Raw genomic sequence first — 19182 nt, 5'->3', positions numbered from 1 at the left:
TCTCGATATTGCCCACTGAACCGGTTGGAATCAATAAGGATACTTGGATAGCTCGAAAGCTCTTACAATGCCAACATCCCAGACGTGGTCTTACATGTAATCAAATATCAATGCCACTGTCCCAGACAGGGTCTTACACGAAATCGTATACGACGCCGATGTCCCAGACATGGTCTTATACGTAAATCTCAAATCGACGCCAACGTCCCAGACGTGGTCTTACGGGATAACTCATATCGGAATCCTATGTCATGACAAATGTATCCCAACTATTCCTATGGTTCATACGGGACTTTCGGACATCGTAATTCGATCAATTTAAGCTTAGTACTAGTCACACCATGCTTATATTAGTTCGGCAGTATGTCAAATATATACATACCAATTCGGCAACATTTAAAACATTTACATTTGAATTTAACAACATTTATTTACTTATGAACTTACCTCATACGGACACGAACGAACCGGACATCTATTCGAAATTTTTTTATTTTTCCCCAATCCAAATTCGATCTCCTCTTTTCTTGATCTAATTCAATTTAAATTTGGCTTATTTAATAACATATTCATTCAATTTTATCCAAAAATACATAATTTGGGAAATCTTCACTTTAGCCCCTAGCATTTCACATTTTTACAATTTAGTCCCTATTTCAAAACAACACAAAATACTCAAAATTTCACTAAAACCATGTTAGGCCGAATTCTCCTTATGTCCCTAGCAGCCCATATATTTCATTTATTTCACATTTAAGCCCCTAAATTTTCAAATTCCACAAATAAATCCCTAATTTGGATTTTTATAAAAAATCACTTAATTAAACATGATAATCAAACATCAAAGATTTATTTTTCATCATCAAAAAAAAAATTCATCACATTATCAACAATGGAAAATCTCAAATTCATCATCAATTCCAAAAATTAAAGCATGCGCTAGGTAATATACAAAGCAACGATCTCAAAAACATAAAAATTATCGAAAACCAAACAAAATCCATACCTCAATTTGAGCTTCAATGTGCCGAGTCTTTAAAGCTTTCAAATGGTTCTTTTTCTCTTCAATATTCGGCCAAAAGATGAACATGCATGGCCATTTCCTATTTTGTTTTATTTTAATTACATTTTATTATCCATTTACCAATATAACCATAATGAATTAATAATAAAACCATATAATGCATGCCATTATCGTCCATTCATGTCTTCAATGGCTAAATTTCATTTTAAGGACTCCATAATTAATTAATCAAAACAATTAAGCACTTTAACAATTAGAATGCCACTTTTACAATTTACGCGATTAAGTTCTTTTTATAAAATCGAGCACACAAACAATAAAATTTTCACACATATAAATTAACATGTTGTAGACACCAAAAATAATATTAAAATATTTTTCTGACTCAAATTTGTGGTCCCGAAACCACTGTCCGACTAAAGTCTAAACCAGGCTGTTATAAAACAGATAGTACGCAGTCAAGCTGCCAGAATATAGGTGAAAGGTAGCGTACAGATCACTTCCTACACATATGCCAATCCTACCCCAAACATAGATACAGAATACGAAATTAACAGAATTAACATGCTTAACATGCTCGTATTCAGATAACATATATATACTCAACAGATCAGTTATACATACATATAAGTGTCCTACTCAAATCAGACTATCAAAATATCATATCACGTGTATTAGGGTTTGGTTAGCCCTTACCGACCCTATGGTAGGTCCATAGTCGATCGGAACGACCCGTGCGACCCTAGGGAAAATTTTAGAATTATGGGCCCACATGTCCGTGTGGGCCCAAACGCCCGTGTGGCCCATACGCCCAAATTGGCCTTCCCCGTATGGCCCACACGGTCCGGCCCAAAACCCACACGCCATGCCTTCGTCAGTCACACAGCCGTGTCTCGCACACGGCCAACCACACGGCCACCCACACACCCGTGTAGCATCAACAAACTCCAATTTTGGCTTTCGCCGTAACTCGATTTTTTGTGTTAGGAGTACACACCTGGTTCGATTTTTATGCGAAACCACTTCCGAGACCACCAGAACCTAAAAATAGACATTACCAACTCCCAAAGTCAGTCTTACTCCTCAATTGAACCAAACTAACGAAACTGAAAATAGTGAAGTTCAAAAGTTCCACACTTACCCAATTCCTCAAGCAATTCCGATTACGAATCCGGAAGAGACGAGTTACGTTCCTCCTGAATAACTACTGCCAAAACCCAGAAACAACATCAACGAAAATAACAACAAGTTAAGAAACACTTGCAAAAACCTAAAGTATACCCCCTGTACTTACCAAGCCGCACGCCAACACCGAAGAACCAGAATACTAAAATTGAATAACAAAATTGCGACAGAAAACCGAGAGCAAGGAAATAAGATTTTTCCAATTGACAGAAAATATGCAGAGAAAGGGAAACTAACATCAAATTTCTTGAGGAGAGAGAGAAAAGAGAAAAATAAAAAAAGAATTAAAATTAAAATAAATTCCTATCTCACTAAATCTCAACCCCCCATTATCCTACCAACTAACCCACTAACTCTCAACCACCTCCGAATTCTAATTCCACCCAAACTCTCTCAAACAACTCGAGCAAAAATATCATCTACACTCTCACAGGGAATCGAACATGAGGCCTTAGAGTAAGCTAACTCCTTACACTCGAAAACAGGCTCATTCTAATATAAGTTTAGAAAGAATATTACATAAGCCTACACAGTACGGATAAGGCTAGGATAAAAATAAAAAAAAAATTTCCATAAATGAGACTTGAACAGACCTCAATACGCAATCAGAATACTTAACCACTAAAGCAAATAATCATTTATGTTAAATTTCACAAAAAAAAAGACTTAAATTATTTAGGGCGTTACAAAAAGAATAGAAATAATATTTTGATTCTATATCATAGGAATGGAAATAGGACTTCTTCTGCTTCTGATTGTTGATTCAATGCAATAACAATATTTTTTGGTTACAACAAGCCAGATCGCAAAATCATAGAAAAAATGAGTTATTTGAGTTGAAAAAAAAATGAGCCTGGCCAGGTACTGACCAGGCTAGTCCGTGGAAATTGGAAATAAAAAAGGATAACGGTTTTTGTGTAATTAGTGATTAAAAAATTACGAAATTTATAATAGTTTGTGTAATTGAATTTTTTTTGTGTAATTACACAAAATATTATAAAATTTATAATAATTTATGAAATTAAGAAATACTTTGTGTAATTAGGGTTCATAGAAAACTCACTCTTAAACTCCTAAGTTTTTTTTTTCTCTTGTTATAGAATAAAAGAGAGAGCCAATTTGAAAACTGAAGCCATCAAATTTTGACAATGCTTGCCATAATTTAAAAGGTTATTTTGGGCATAATTGTATTGTATTTAGAATAAATTGATTTTAAATATAATGTTTTTAAGTTCATTAAGATATTTATTTATAATATTATGAGTGGTTTAGACTTTTAATTAATTTTTAAATGCATATATTTTGGGTTTGTGTTATTTCATATATTCAAGTTTAATCTTCATCAACTGTTTTATATTTGTATTAATTTTAAGGATGAAATCATTAAACTTGGATAGAATTTATTAATTTTAGATTAGATTCAACTTAAGCAAACTATTTAATTGATTAAAATTTTATTGAGATATAAAAATATAATATTTAAACACACGTTATATTTATATTGTATTTGTATTATTTTTTACGTGTAGGTTATCATAGATGCGTATAAATTTCAATACATTAATAATTCATTGATTTTGACATCTTCACATATTTATGTTATGGTTAATTTTAAAATAATGACGACGTACTCTAACTATTATTATTATTAGATTATAACATACCCATAATGTTGGTAAAATTTTTTATGTAATAAAATTATTAAAAAATTGATATAAAAATAAAATATGATTTCAATTAAAATGGTAAGATTAAAGTAGTAAAAATTATAATGTTTTGGGTTCAAATTTCATAACTTTCATCATGTGTATGATTTTTTTTCTAGATTTATATAAAAAAAAGCATAAATACCCATAAAATAATATTTATTACTTTATAAAAAAAATACTAATTTTACAACTAAATTAAGATCTAATTAATAAGTGACACCTACTCAATCAAACATAGTACGGATTATACTCATCAAGTCTAATAATTAGTCATGGATTAAAAATTTGTACCTATGCGACAAATATCATGTAACATCAAGCTTACTTCCATTTCAAACCAGTGAGATCACCATCTTCCCATCTCAACATGAAAAAGGAAAACATAAATCTTTAATATATTATATAATTATTTGTAAATTTAAATATTATGTGTTATTTCATACTTTGTGTAACATTTTTTGGGCCATTTTACCAAATTGATCCTCCAAAGTACCAAAAAAAAAAATGGTGAAACAACTTAATAAATCGAGACCTATGAGACTCGAGGCCATATCTTAACGGAGAGGAAAATTTTATTATTCCGATCAAACCTCACCCTAAAAACTTCATTGTTTTTAATCATGTGATCATATGCGTCTGAAGAAAAAGAGGGCATGATTGGAGTTAGGTGAATTGCGGTCCCTGACCTTTTAGTCCGTAATGGAGCTTCCACTAGTGCCACTTTCCGAGAAAAGAAAATGTTGTTTTAAAGCTCTATAAAGTGCTCAACTACTTCAATTTTCAATGTCAAACCAAAGCCTACAAATCCAACATTATGAAATCTCTCCATTTCTTCTTCCTTCTGTTCTTCTTCACCTTAAGTTGTTTTAGCCAAACTGAGTCCTCGACCGTTAATGATGTGCTCATGCACTGCAATGGATCTATCAGAGAGTGCAATGAAGCAAACGAGATGCTAATGGAGTCAGAAATAAGCCGCAGGTTTCTAGAACAGAAAAGGTATATATCTCCCGGCGCACTTAAAAGAGATCAACCAGTCTGCCGCGGGGGTGCTGGGGGTGAAGCATATAGTAAAAGTGGCGGCTGCCTCCCAGAACCATCCAACCCTTACAACCGAGGATGCTCCAAGTACTATCGTTGTAGGTCTGATTCATGATCCGAAGCCGGTCACGCCCATTACAACGAAAAATATGAAATTTTCTTGTTCAACTAATATTCATTTGCATTCCAAGTATACCATGTTTTTACAGTATTCTTTAATCGTTATAATTGTTAATTAACTCTTAACTAGTTCTAAAACATATTTTCTCCAACATGAAGAGTGTATCAATTATCATCCTTCTTAAATTATTCAATGTTATCTATATCTTTGTCTTTGCTAATATAAGCTTAACAAAGCAAGCTAACTGTTAGAGCATTATCTCGATGAGGGTGGCTCACACGACAGTGCCGAGAATTTAAGGGTTCACGACCATATCGAGAGTTATAATGGGGTGGTTTACACAATAATATTGAGAGCCACAATGGTTTACACAGCAAAATCGTGCCCAAAGTCATAATGAGCGCCTAAAGGTATCCCCTTGCATCCATACTCTCAAAGAGGCAAGAGTTCACGACCATATCAAGAGTTACAATGGGGTGGTTTACACAATAATATTTAGACTTTATTGAGGGAAACTGAATTTTTCAAGATGAAGCTTCATCTGTTAGGTAGTTGGAATTGCCCTCAACAATCAAAAGTATTGTCCTTAGTTAAGGTTTTATTTTCCAATTCCGTGAAAAGTCATATGAATTCACAGAGTCAGCTCCTCAATTGATAGAATAGCTAGCTCCTCAATTGATAGAATAGCTACATACCCGTTATCTCATAAAAAAACAAAATATTAATAATGGAGAATACACACAAAAATTCAAACCACCAACCAAAACATAACTAATCTTTTCCTCGAGTTAATTAGTTGGAGTGATACCATATAGTAATATGCGTGTGTGAGATAAGCACGAGTTAAAGTTATAATATGCTTATCTTTTAAATATACATACCAACACTCCCATACTAACTTGTTGGTCAATATTTAAAGAAGTGAAAGACAGCCAGCACGCACTGAAATTGTAGGACTTTTTACATTGATTCAGTTCCTCTCAATCTTTCACTTCCGGTTTTTTTGTCACTGTTATACACCTTGTCTCACGGGGGCCTACATATTACCGTCTCAAAGAATTTTTATGGTCAATATCTGTTACTATTATGTTACCATGATCTTCCATTTACTATTACATTTTTTTGTGATATTTCATTTATATATATACGATATTTATGTTAAACAAACATCCAAACATATATGACAATATATAAACTTTTAAATATATGAAAAACTCCTTTAACTAAAAAGAGAAAATAGAAGTCCTACATACCACCGAGCTCTTAGCTAAGTAATGCAAAAGAATACAAAGTTTTAGATAGGGAGTTGTTCATTTTTAGTTCCAATGATAAATTTCTGGACCATGATAGAGAATAAGAAGACTATTAAACATAACTACTGGGAATATTCATGAAATATAATAATCATATATATCGTTCACATATGTAGAAGAACATTTCCTGAAAATCAATCATGTTCAGCATTGTAGCATAGTCAATATCCCAATGAACCAAAATTGTGGATCTACTTATACGAAAGCTTCCATACCTCCCGTACATTAGAGGAACCATCGGCAACTTCAGTAACAAGAGTTGCAGCCATAACACCTGTAGGACCAAAAATAATCACTTAATCAGCATCTAGCAATCCATATCTTATACATGGACAGCCTCGGGAAAATGAATGAAATGCAACACTTCATGCATATCCTCCATGAAAATATGTTACACTGAAACTGAACATACAGACTTTTTGGAAAATAGACATGCATATGAGTAAATAGCCTTCAAAAAATTTTTGGGGATATAGGGTCTACGACTGCGTTAAAGGGCTTAAAGGTTACAAGGAATAAAACTTGGAACTGATGAAGTTTTGACAGGGAAAATTTTGCTTAAATCGACAAGCTAACAAAAGAATATGATTATTAGAGAAGTTATCCCAGCCGATTAGTCTCCTGGTTTACAGAGTGTTAAGAATTTCTCCAAGACTCCACCAAGAACATGAAGAACAATACAGCATATAATATGATTAAGGCTACAAAATAATTAATTTAAAATTTTTCAATTTGTTTTGGTGATGTTCCTTCACTGTAAAGGGAAACTCCAGATATTCCAACAATGAAGAACTAAGAACAAAAGGAGAAACTAATGAATCACTCAACCATGAGTTCTCAAAGAACTCCAGGAAAATAAGTCCATTCCAGTAAAGTACAAAATTACCAAACTATTCCTTGAAACAATGACCCTCAAAAGATTCATTCTGATGAATCACAATGCAGACTTGAGAACAATTTCCCTTGAGCCAAAATGGCTTCTTTGATACCCTAGAATTTATATCTCTTTAATCATACATTTCATAGGACGAAAGCTCTTTGCAAAACATTCTAACCACCTATAAAGCAATTATTTAAAAACTAGGCCAGAGGTCAAACCAGTGAGGCTTCCAATTACTGGCTCAACCAGTTGATTATATTAAAAAATAATTAAATAATAAATAAGTAATTTTAATACTAAATAAGTATTAAAAATAAAAAATATTTAATAATGATATTTATTTTTACTAAATGGTACAGATTTTAACATAATACACTCAAGGGGTTAAATGTCCAGATCTCATCACATAGAATAATTTTTTTCCATTTAAAAAAAACTTTAAAATAAGTTAAAACAGATTTCCCTTCTTTTTTTTTTTTTGTTTTTTCCAGCTTTCACTAGTGCTTTTATGATTCAAGCAGTTCTTAGCCAGTTCAAAAGATTCCAGACTGGATGGACCACCGGTTCCCATTTAACTGGCTAGTCCAGTCAGGCTTTTACAACAGTGTTGTGAACTGCATAAGGAGAAAGGAAAACCTCATAAATATCTACTGAGTCCTACTGAGTCCTAACTCACATATGCATTCTTTTAATTTACTATATCGGAAGAGAATATATTCTAGTTCCACTGACATAATCACGTCTATAAAGGATCAGGTTACCTTCTTTCTCAAGCATGGAAAGAAATTGTCGTGTTCCCCCTCCTACACCAAAATAATGCTTCTTTCCAGCCAAGTATACAACTCCATTTGGCTGGTTCATGCACTGTAAATTGAGAATGCTTAGAAGTGAGGAATCTATGAATTTACAATTAACAGAAGAGGCTGAATTACTCAATAAAGAAACACCTTCTTTATAAGTCCATAGAGATTCCTTTGCGCTGAGATTGAGTAAATCGTCTCAGCCATTAAAATAACATCGTAAGCAGAAGCTTGGCCATGTTCTGAGCTAGAAGTCAAGTTTATTTCACTTTCACGTGCAAGAGGAAGTAACTGATGAATCTCACCCCAGTCACCAGCAAAGAAGCGCACTTCTGATACAGTTTCAGGTTTAGCCTTCTCCAAGAGATTTGCGTTTACATTTGGGATAGTGAGACACCGTAGGACCTCAGCATTGAAGTCCTGAAAATGCACCTCAGCTGCACTCTGAAAGGGAAAAAAATGATAATGACATTTTAACAAATACTCCCAGTCACAACATGGTGTAATCAAGCATGAATGAGTTTACCTCGAGACATGCAAATATCCCAGGAAGTCCGTGACCACATCCAAGCTGAAAACAATTAAAAGAAACTCAGCAAGCAGTTGCAAGAAAAGACAAGCCAAGATGTCAGTGACATCTATCTAAATATATGTTTACAGATTCAATAGTTCAAGGCATTATTATTACAAGTCAAATCTATTGGAGGGATAATAGCAATTTCTTCACTGGTAAAATTACTCTGGCTGGTAAGAACCGAATGAGAAACCTAAGCAAAATACCAGTTATATTAGAAATAATAGTCTGCCAATAGTGTACTACAAAAATTCATGGGACATTCTAGTAATACATAAGCACAACCATTGAGAGCCCCGAATGATGGTCCTTAATCTTATCTTATGATTGATTTATGCAAAAAGTTTCCATATAATATAACCAGCTCAAAAGAAATTTTTCACTGAACATCGATGTGGGTGTCAACTAGCATCCTTAGTAATACATAAGTTGACCAATCGAGCAAATTAGTGAGTCAACAAGGGTTGAATCTCAAATCCCACCTCTAACACTCGTTTTCCCTCAAATGATAGACAACCATTTTGAATCTCAGAGCGCAGAGCTTTAACAAGGTCTAATGAACCTTCCCATAGCTTAAGTCCCCCTACACTCAAAAAACAAAAAAAAACACACACACACACATTACCAAGTTTTCATCATTTGGAAGAAACCTAAAAATGCATTCATCATGAGCAGGAAACTCAAATGCGAAAACTAAAAATGAAATCTAAAACAAGGTGAAAGGAAGAAAGGTCATTACACACCTTCATATATTCCAGGGACTAAATCCGAGTTAGGCAACCCAAGAACCTCTTTAGTACTCACCCTTCCCTAAAGGATGGCAAAATTATAGTTTAGCATAAATAATATCAATCCTAGAAGAGAGCTTTGATCAATTTTATGGAATATTGATTATTTCTAAAAGCTACCACAAAACAAGTTCATTCAATAAACAGAAGTTAAAAGGTTCACCTTGAGTAAAGTAAGGCCATCCAAGTAGACAGGCTCCACAGTGTATTTCACAGAAGAAGAAACCTACTTCAAATTCAAAACCAACCAATAAAAAAAAAGCGTTTACTCAAAAATCAAAGACAAAAAAAGCTTAGAAATCGGTACCTCTGAGGAGAGGACTTCGACAGAGGGAGGAGGAGGTGGCAGCTGCGGCTCCGAGGACTCCAAGAACCCTAAACCCAAACTGGGTTTATCCTTAGATGATGAAAACAGTTGAAAACTTGTGTTGGTTGCCATTTGTTTCCCGCTAGTAACTACAGAAGTTGCAGACCAACAAGGATGGCCGAACTCCGTAGACGAAACCTTCTTTACTCTGTTTAGTGCGCTGGTTACTATGGTACAGTTCCTCGATATTGGACTATAGCCCAGCACACTGCAATCTATGCTATTTCAATACTTTGATTATGATGGTAAGTTGTACGAATTATAGGACAGATTTCTGTATTTTTCAAATATTTATAATTGATGATTTACATCTCTAACAAATATATTTACAATTTATGTACTAAATTATATTTTGTTTCTTTTACTTTAAAAAATGTATAATTTAGTCTTTGTATATTATATCAAAAAGTAAATTGGGTTTTTCTGTTAAAAATTTCATCTATTTTTACTATAAAAACTGACATGATTAAGGGAATAACTAAACAGTTATATGTGGCGTGTCATGTGTACCTCATTTTGATGTATAGAGACTGAATTTTAATAGTAAAAATTGATGACATATTTAACAAAAGGATGAGTATACTCTTTAATCTAATATACAGAGGCTAATTTTTCTATTTTTTTAATAAATGAGACAAAATGCAATCTGACTCTTAATAAAAGGGCCTTCATTATACATTTATCAATATAATTTTTTTTATATAATGCCTATAACTACTCTCAGTTCAATCGATTTGATTGGTTTTTCCGTTTCAATTGAATAAATTATTAAAATATTATAAAAATTAAAATATATATTAAAATATTAATTCAACTAATTTTTTAACTTAGTTCAAGTTCATCCAATTCATTCGTATTTATAATCAATTAATCCAACCATTTATTTTAATTTGATATTCTAACTTGTTCTCAATTAGACTAATCAATTTGATAGCTAATATTTTCTGGTGTTTGGATGAATCTGTGTAAAATATTTTTTTTGTTTGGCAAGTTTTTTAAAAATATTTCATAAAAGTCGTTTTCAATTAAACAAACATACATTTGAGATTTTTTTTTTATTTTTTTCATTGTTTAATTGAGTTTATTTTATATCTATAATTTTATATTTTACATTGTTTTTACATATATTAAAAATATTTTGTTAAATTTAGGTTCATTGCAATAATTATTTTTTAGTTACATGACTACCAACTGAATATTTTTTTATTTAAAAATGTGACTTTAACAAAATTGGCAAAAAAAATCAACAATGTCAGCCGTTGGACTTGATTTTTAAATCTGGAAAATAGAGGGACTAAATTCTTGAAAATAAAATTCTTGAAAATAAAAGTACAGAAACTAAATTGCAAATTTGTGAAGAGCATATAGACTTATGATATATTTTAACATTTATACTACAAAACATTTATTATTAATATATTTATAATTGTAATAAATATTTAGTATTAAAATATTAATATTGATATTTTCAATAATATGTGGATAATATTATTTAAAATTATTATTTTTAAAATTTACTATTAAAATAAAATTTAAATATTTAATAATTTATTAAAAATAATAAATTATATTAATAATTTATTATATGTTTAAATATAAACAATTAAATACGTATGTTTAATAAGATTAAAAAAATATAATATTTTATATTAATATTTTAAATATTTTTAAAAATAAAAATAAAATTTATTATCAATATAATAATATTAAATTTGATTTAAGTTTATTTTTATATAAAAGTAAAATTATCTATTGAGAAACTCTTTTCCAAAAAATGACTTACGCTTTTCAAAAGGGTAAATCATTTTACAAGGAAAAAGGCTTATTTTCCGTTGACCTGTAATTCATTTTCCGTTGACCAAGCTGTTTTCTGTGAAACAAACATAGGAAAATCCAGAAAATATTTTCCGTAAAATAATTTACATGTAAACAAACGGACCCTTAATCTCATCATTTTAAACTTTTACATTCTCTTGTAACTACCATCTGGGATACTTTCCCCTTCATTGTTGGCAGCTTCTAGCCCTTGTTACATTTATATAGACAAAAAAATAATTAAATATAAATCACAACTAATAAAAATATAATAATTCAAATAATACTATCAATAAAATTAATTGATATTTAATTTAATAGAAATAAAATTAATTACTAGTTTAATAATTAATTTAAAATTTTTATTTTAAATATAATTACCAATGACATGGATTTAGTTCACTATTTATAAATTTGAAGCTGATGCTTTTATATATTATTATAGATTATATATAATTTATATAAATTGTAATATATTAATAATTTGCTTTCATATCCCTATTATTTATGTCCTTTTATGTTTAATTTTTTTTCTAAGGGTTTATTTGTTTGATGTAAAAAAATTGAAGAAAAATGATTTTTGAAAAATGTATTTATTTTTTAGAAAATTGATATTTTTCGCTATTTGGTAATTTTTTTAAAAATCATTTTTCAAAAGATGGTTTTTATGAAACAAATATAATTTTAATGAAATTTTTTGTTTCATAATTAATCTCATATCTAAAACTTCGATATTATAAAAACTAATAATATAAAAAAATGGGGAAAGAAAAGCAAATGATATGAAAAATATAGATCAAATTATATAAAAATGATAATAATTGGCACATTGATAGTATATATTTAATATTTTAATATTTTATTATACCTTATAAGACACTTACGAAGTCTTTACCTTGTTTGTGAAGTCTAAAACTTAATTGGTATTGTATTAAATATTATTCCTATATAAAATAGATAATATATATAAATACAAAAGGCATATGTCATGAAAATCAACTTATGGCAAGAAAAATGAAAAAAAACAAGGTTATCTAATTTTGTAAAATCTAACTTACACGAGAAAGCTTTTGTAAAATATTTTATGAAGAAACAAGGAAAATTTAGACTGTCTTATAAAAAAAATTACATTTGATTATTTTAAAAAATAAACATAGAATAAAAAATTTTGATAGCAATCACAGCGACCCCTAAATGTGTCATTTATGGCATCCACATGCAACAACCATTATAAGTTCCTTTCAAGTGTCGGCAGGAATTACCACGTCATCCGCCAAACTTCACCTTAAAAGCATCTTGTCAATGCCATTTTCCCTTTTCTGTCAAAAGTTGAGTGTGGACTGATGCTTATTTCGCCATTTATTTTATTATAATGTGGAATCAAACGCCTAACGCAATCCCCCCTTCAATTAACGCAATCTCCCACCTATCAGCTCCCATATATTCACACCATATGAAAAATCTTAAAATGATTTAGCATGCTCGTATCTGACAAGAACATTGTTCAATAGTCAGTTCATGTATGCTGTTTGCCCAATTGGAAAATTTTATCTGATGATGAAGGATTCAGAGTTTTCTTTCCTTCAATTTTTGTTAATAAAGAAAACTGAAACCCCAAAAGCAAAAAAAAAAAATAGAAGACCAAAATTCAAGATCATGAACACATTCAATGCTTCCCCCATCACTACAAAATTATACTCTTAAAATACACAAGTACAATCATTGAGATAGAATGAGATGAAAGGGTATATCTATATCTATATTCATTTCAGCTAAAGGGAAAAAAAAACAAAATTACTTAATTATTTATGCAACCATTTTTTTAAAAAAAATTAGGCTTTCTTCTGTCCTAAAAAAAAAACCATTACGAATGAATTTCTAGTGTAGTAAATTCAATTACCATTACCATAAGTAGAAAATGTATACTTATAATCATCCCCATCTGCAAATCCAATACTAGGATCCTTCCCTTCTCTAATCATAACCCTAACACTCTCTATTCTATCAAGGATTCCCTTAACTGCTAAATCAAATGCATCCTCAAGAGTCTCCGATCGAGATCTCGAACTTGCGTAAACCACTCTCGGAATGAGCTTTATAACCTCCTCCCTCAACCTCAATATTCTGTCTTCTGGCATCCGAAGCAATGTTTCATTGAGGTTGATTTTCCACTCACTCAAATCCTTTACTGGTAGATACACCGAGTATGCAGTATAATTCTTTGGTAAATGCCATATGTATTGAGCATATGCTGTACCTGGATGGAAAAACACCGGAATGCACCCTGCTAAAATAGAGTCGAAAATCGATCTCCTTGTGTAAGAATCCCCTGGGGGCTGCAAGCAAAAGATTGAGCTCTGAAACACCTTCATCACATTAACCGGATTATCACAGTTTGTAGTACCATAATTACAATCCAGCAGCTTGCACTGGCTCTTTGAAGCTAAGCATTGATCAATAATCTTGCCCCGGATCGAGTTCTGATATTCAGGCCTAGGGGCACCAGCAAAGGAGAAAAGATACTGCCGGTTTTGCCTTCTTATTCGATCCTGCCACCGGAAAATCTCACTGTCCTTTGAAGGATGGAAACATGTTGGATATGGAATTGCATAATCATTGTTCCAGGAGCTCGATTCGATAGACAACATCGACATGTTCTTGGATTCAGGCAAGAACCGAAGCTTGCTGCCCCAATCGGTTTCGTTATCGCTTTGTCTTCGGAAATCCCAAGCAATCCTCCCAGCAACTAAGAAATGATCCCTACCCCACATTCTTTTCCATTCAGGCTTCTCTGATAGCCACTTAACAAGGCCAAGAGATGCAGAATCTCTCACAGTAGTGTTGAAACCCCATAGATACAAGCTCATATCAAGACCAGCATAAAAGGGTACGTAAATAGCCGATGCAATCGACGAGTCATTGGTTAAACATTCATACCTTTTCATCTTATTGTGAAAGATGACTTCCAACAAGAACTGATTCGTTAAAAACCAGCTATTGTTTATCAAAACATCTTCAGGGTTCTCAATTTCAGGACCAAAACCCAAGTTGTCCAAGTATGGACACATGTTTTTATCAGTTCCCCTAGTGAGCAATCGACAATTGTTAACCAAATCCTCATTAAATCTACTGGGAAGATCATGAACAAATATATATCTCCCCACACAAGAATCGATCTCAGTTCCCACTTTCAAATCTCCCTTTTCATCAGTTTTGGGCAATGGATAGACGCTAGCATTGGTAATTTCAGTGAAATCATGAGGTAAAGAACTTTGGGTATTGATTACGTTTCCATGATTATCATCCAAAACAGTGACGAGGGCAGATTTTTTAGCAGTAAAACCAGAGTAATCAAAGGAAAATAGCTCAATACAGAAAACGAAAAAGACAAGTAAGACAAACCAGGGCTGATGGTTGCAGCATTTTGAAGTGATGGGGTTTTCCATCTTCGGTAAACAGGCTTTACTTTCTTTCCTCTGAAACTGCTTGGAAACTAGAGCTGGAAACAGGGAGGAAATTGGGGAATGCTTTGAGAAGTCCAGTAAAAAGAAAAGAAAAGAAAGCAAGTGAGAAGCAGTGGATTGTTTAGTGAAGAGCTTGTTTCCTTGATCTGGGGCTTGAGGGAGGGGGGAGATGCTTGATTTATGGTGAAACTGAAAGGGAACCCATTGACATTAAATGCTCGCATTGGTCGTTGGACAAAGGGAGCTTCCACGTCTGGATTCGTGCCCAAAAGTATGGACTGGTGGCGCGACCGCCCGGTCCGTTACTTTGTCGGGTGGGCCACCACTCTTTTGTTTTCTCTCACCGTATCTTCAAAGGGTATTGCAATGATAATGAATTAGACGGTTAAACCCTTGAATGATTTTTTCATGCATTTATATTTGGTTAAAACATGACTTTAGTCCCTGCACTTTTTAAAAATTAGTAATTTAGTCCTTATACTTCTATTTTCAGGAATTTAGTCTCTATACTTTTCATATTTCAAAATTTAGGTTGAATTGTTAATACTGTTAATTTTTTTGTTAAATTCAGGTTAATTAAAATAATTTTTTTAATTACATGGCTACCAAGTGAGTAGTTTTTTTTTATTTCAAAATGTCACAACAACCAATTTAACAAAAAAAAAACTAACAATGTTAATAGTTGGATCTAAATTTTGAAATATGAAAAGTAGAGGGACTAAATTTCTAGAAATACAAGTACAATGACTAAATTTCTAATTTTCGAAAAGTATAAGGATTATATCACATTTTAACCTTTATATTTTGATTAGCGATTTTCTTTTCAACCTAGTTCTAAAGGTGGGGTGGTTCACATTGTAAAAGATGTTGAGGTTGCATTTGAGTATAGGTTATGTGCATGCTCTTCTCTCTTGATTTTCGAAGAGGTGGCATTTATAGGTCAATGAAGACTTGAGGTGAGTCCCATTTGCAACAACCCAATTTTCGTTGTTGTTGGACATGTCAATTTTAAAATTGAATTTGTTAAGTCGATTTGTCCGAAAAGTTAAACTAAAAAGTCCACAAGTTGAATATGAGATTGAAAAGTGGGAGAGATAAAATAAGAAAAGGGCTTAGTTTATTTTATTTTTCTTCTTTTCCAAAGAAATAGAATAATTTTTGTTTCTTCTTCATTTTCAGTTCAAAATTCACAAGGTAAACATGTTATTTTTGTTGAATTTTTTATGGATTCATAGTCATCCAAGCTTAATTTAACTAACCCAAGTGTTAGTTTTTCCTATTATTAAGTTATATTCTAGCTACCATTGTTGAGTGTCAGTGAATTTGGAACTTGAAATCATGATATACTTAGTGGTATAAGCTTAGATTATGTTAAGACCATGTTAGTGTCATGGGTCGCAGTTCAAAGCCCATGACCATCGCACCAAATGCATCTAATGGAGGCCTATTGTGTAGATGGGGATCATTTGGCCAGCAAGAACTGGCCCAATTCGGTAAGCTGTTGGAGAAGCCTGTCAGATTGAAGCTTGGTTGGCCCGATAATAAAGATTTGGCAACTTAGGTTATTTTGGTAACTAATCTTAAAAGATTGATAGAATCATATCTTGTAAAGATTAATTACATTTGATATGACATATCTTGTAAATCCCTAAAATTAAAAGATATAGTTATTCTCATCTGTCGATGTAAATGTATCTTGACCGTCAGTTTTTGGGGAGCTCAACTATAAATAGAGAGCCCCCCATTTGTACTTACTCCATTCATTGTTTCATTATTCTTTGTGAATAAGAGAATATTGAGAGCAATTACTCAAACACCTTGTGTGCGTTCTTTCTGTTGTTCTTTGTTGCTTCTTTTGGCATAAATCGCTTCCGCTATACAAATTAGTGCCTTGAAGGACTTCTAAAAGAAGTCTGACTTGAGTAAAAGCTGACTTAGGTGAGTTTGGACGAACAGATCGCCTAAGGTCACACGGATCGCGAGACGAAAGATCTAGCCCCATGACCACTGGTATCCGAGCTATTGGTTCGAAGGCACCGTTGGGATGTCGAAAGAAGAGTTCGAACAAATATGGGCCAAAAGATCAGTCCTTTTGAGGGAGATGCTGTCGAAAGTAGAGAAACATGTGGGTAAACTCGAGGGATCCATGGAGGACGTAAATGAGTCACTTGATGGGGTCAAGAATCATATAGACAACTAGAAGGAGTAGTTTAGAGATTATGTAAAGATGTCTCTTGATTCCACCATGGATAAGGTAAACGAGTTGTTTAATTCACACAGAGATAAGCTGATGGAGAGGAACGATGCTCTCGAGGCTATAGTGATGGCTTTGAATGAGGAAACAATGACCACGACAATGGCTCTAAACACAAGAATAGAAGAGCTCGAGGGAAAGTTGGCCTTGTGTCAAGCAACCGTGGGGGAAGGAATGCTGAATGCAGCACTCAGTAACGAGGATGTCTCCAAGCCGAAAGAGTTTGTGAGGACAAGGTCTACATACGATGTTGACAATTTCTTATGGAGGATAGAAAACTACTTCTGTGCCAAAGGCATTACGGATGACGTGGTTAAGGTAAATATTGTTTCAATGTTTCTTACTAATATTAAGTTTTTTATGGTGGCGAGTTAGGACCACAGATAAAAGGCAATGTGAGATTGAGACGTTGCAAAAGTTCTAATGTGAGTTGAAGGGACAGTTTTACCCAGAATTTTACTGAGGAAAAAGCTCGAGCAAAGTTTTAAGGGATAACACAATGGGGCACAGTGGGGGAGTATGTTCGAGAGTTCAAGAAACTCATGCTCCAAGTTTCAGGTGTGACCGAGAAAGAAGCATTGCTTGCTTTTTAAAATGGATTGAAGTTGTGGGTTAGACATGAGGTGGAACAAAGAGGTGTCTAAAAGTTGTCGAAAGCCATGACGGTAGCAAAATCTATGGTCAAGTTTGGTCTAGGGAAAGACAAGCTTGGGTCTTCCAAATTCGAGGAAAGGGGTGTATGTGAAAAGTATCAAATGATGGCAATGGCATCGGCGATAATGGTGGTAATGGGAAACCACGAGTTGGGAAGAAGAAACCCAACAGAAAAAGGGACAAGTTGAAATACTTTCTTTGCGACGGTCCACACATGTTGAAGAAATGTTCAAAGAAATCTGCACTTAAGGAAAAGCTGGTAGGTAAGGCCTTAGTACTTAGTTCGAGCGTAAGGGGTGTTGAAGCCAATGAGGTCGAAAGTGAAAAGAAGCCAGTAGAGTGCTTCTTATGTCATGGTCAGCATAGGTTACGAAAGTGTTCGAAGAAGTCTGTCATCAAAGGAGACGATGGAACAGACAATGAGCCTAAGAAGCTTGATTCGAACAAGAGAAAAGTCGAAGCCATTAGGGCAAAGAGGAGCAAAAAGAAGCAAGTAAAGTGCTTCTTGTGTCGTGGTTCACATGAGTTGCGAAACTGTCCAAAGCAAGCAGTAGTTAAAGGAAAGACAACGTCTGAGCTTGGTGAGTCATCAGAGGGGCTTCCACCCAAGGAAGAGGTGAGTTTGTCATCAAACTTAAAGGAAAAAGTTACGATGAAAATAGTGAAGCTGGGACCAATGAGGCTCAATTCGAGTGAAGCGTCGGAGTTGGTCGAGTCATCGACAAGGCTTCCACCTATAGGAGAGATGGGTGGTGTATCGGACTTCAAGGAAAAAAAAGTGATGCAAGTTGGACAGTTGACCAAAGTAAATGCAACAAGTAGGACGGTTCAAGTTAAGAGGTGACGTAAGTCGAGGCAAAAGTCTCGAAGGAAGGGAAAAGCTAAGGTGTCGAGATGAGACCAAGGAGAATCAAGTCAGTACCATTCAGAAGTCGCAACGAGGGCGTTGCGAAAATAGGTGGGGGAGAATGACACTGGCAGTATTTTAAAACCCGTGACCATCGCACCAAATGCATCCAATGAAGGTCTATTGTGTAGATGAGGATTATTTGGCCTGCAAGAATTGGCCCAATTCGGTAAGCTATTGGAAAAGCCTGTCAGATTGAAGCCTGGTTAGCCCGATAATGAAGATTTGGCAACTTAGGCTATTTTGGTAACTAATCTTAAAAGATTGATAGAATCATATCTTGTAAAGA

General features: G+C 33.3%; 2 protein-coding genes across 3 annotated transcripts; both read right to left on the bottom strand.

Annotated features, from left to right (window-relative positions):
* Nucleotides 1–6270: 6270 nt before the first annotated feature.
* LOC107915423 (histidine protein methyltransferase 1 homolog) lies at nt 6271–10056 on the bottom strand. Of its 2 annotated transcripts, none has more exons than XM_041102280.1 (8): nt 9740–10056; nt 9596–9658; nt 9388–9454; nt 9127–9227; nt 8597–8641; nt 8218–8514; nt 8032–8134; nt 6271–6664 (listed from the first exon to the last, which is right to left on the bottom strand). In XM_041102280.1, exons 1-8 carry the CDS (start codon nt 9869–9871, stop codon nt 6582–6584), a joined length of 891 nt encoding a protein of 296 aa, XP_040958214.1. In that variant the 5' UTR covers nt 9872–10056; the 3' UTR covers nt 6271–6581. The 2 variants fall into 2 exon arrangements, with proteins under 2 accessions (XP_040958214.1, XP_040958215.1); XM_041102281.1 differs by lacking the exon at nt 6271–6664 and adding an exon at nt 7714–7884 and having other exon boundaries at nt 9740–10028.
* Nucleotides 10057–13261: 3205 nt separating this feature from the next.
* LOC107914749 (probable xyloglucan galactosyltransferase GT14) lies at nt 13262–15327 on the bottom strand. Its single transcript, XM_016843766.2, has one exon. The coding sequence runs from the start codon at nt 15058–15060 to the stop codon at nt 13507–13509; it is 1554 nt and encodes a 517-aa protein (XP_016699255.1). The 5' UTR covers nt 15061–15327; the 3' UTR covers nt 13262–13506.
* Between the last annotated feature and the right edge of the window lie 3855 nt (nt 15328–19182).

The sequence above is a fragment of the Gossypium hirsutum genome, chromosome D10 (assembly GCF_007990345.1).
Source record: "Gossypium hirsutum isolate 1008001.06 chromosome D10, Gossypium_hirsutum_v2.1, whole genome shotgun sequence".
Classification (NCBI taxonomy): domain Eukaryota; kingdom Viridiplantae; phylum Streptophyta; class Magnoliopsida; order Malvales; family Malvaceae; genus Gossypium; species Gossypium hirsutum.
Note: the sequence above shows the minus strand (reverse complement) of the source record. Positions and strands in the feature narration are given on the sequence as shown.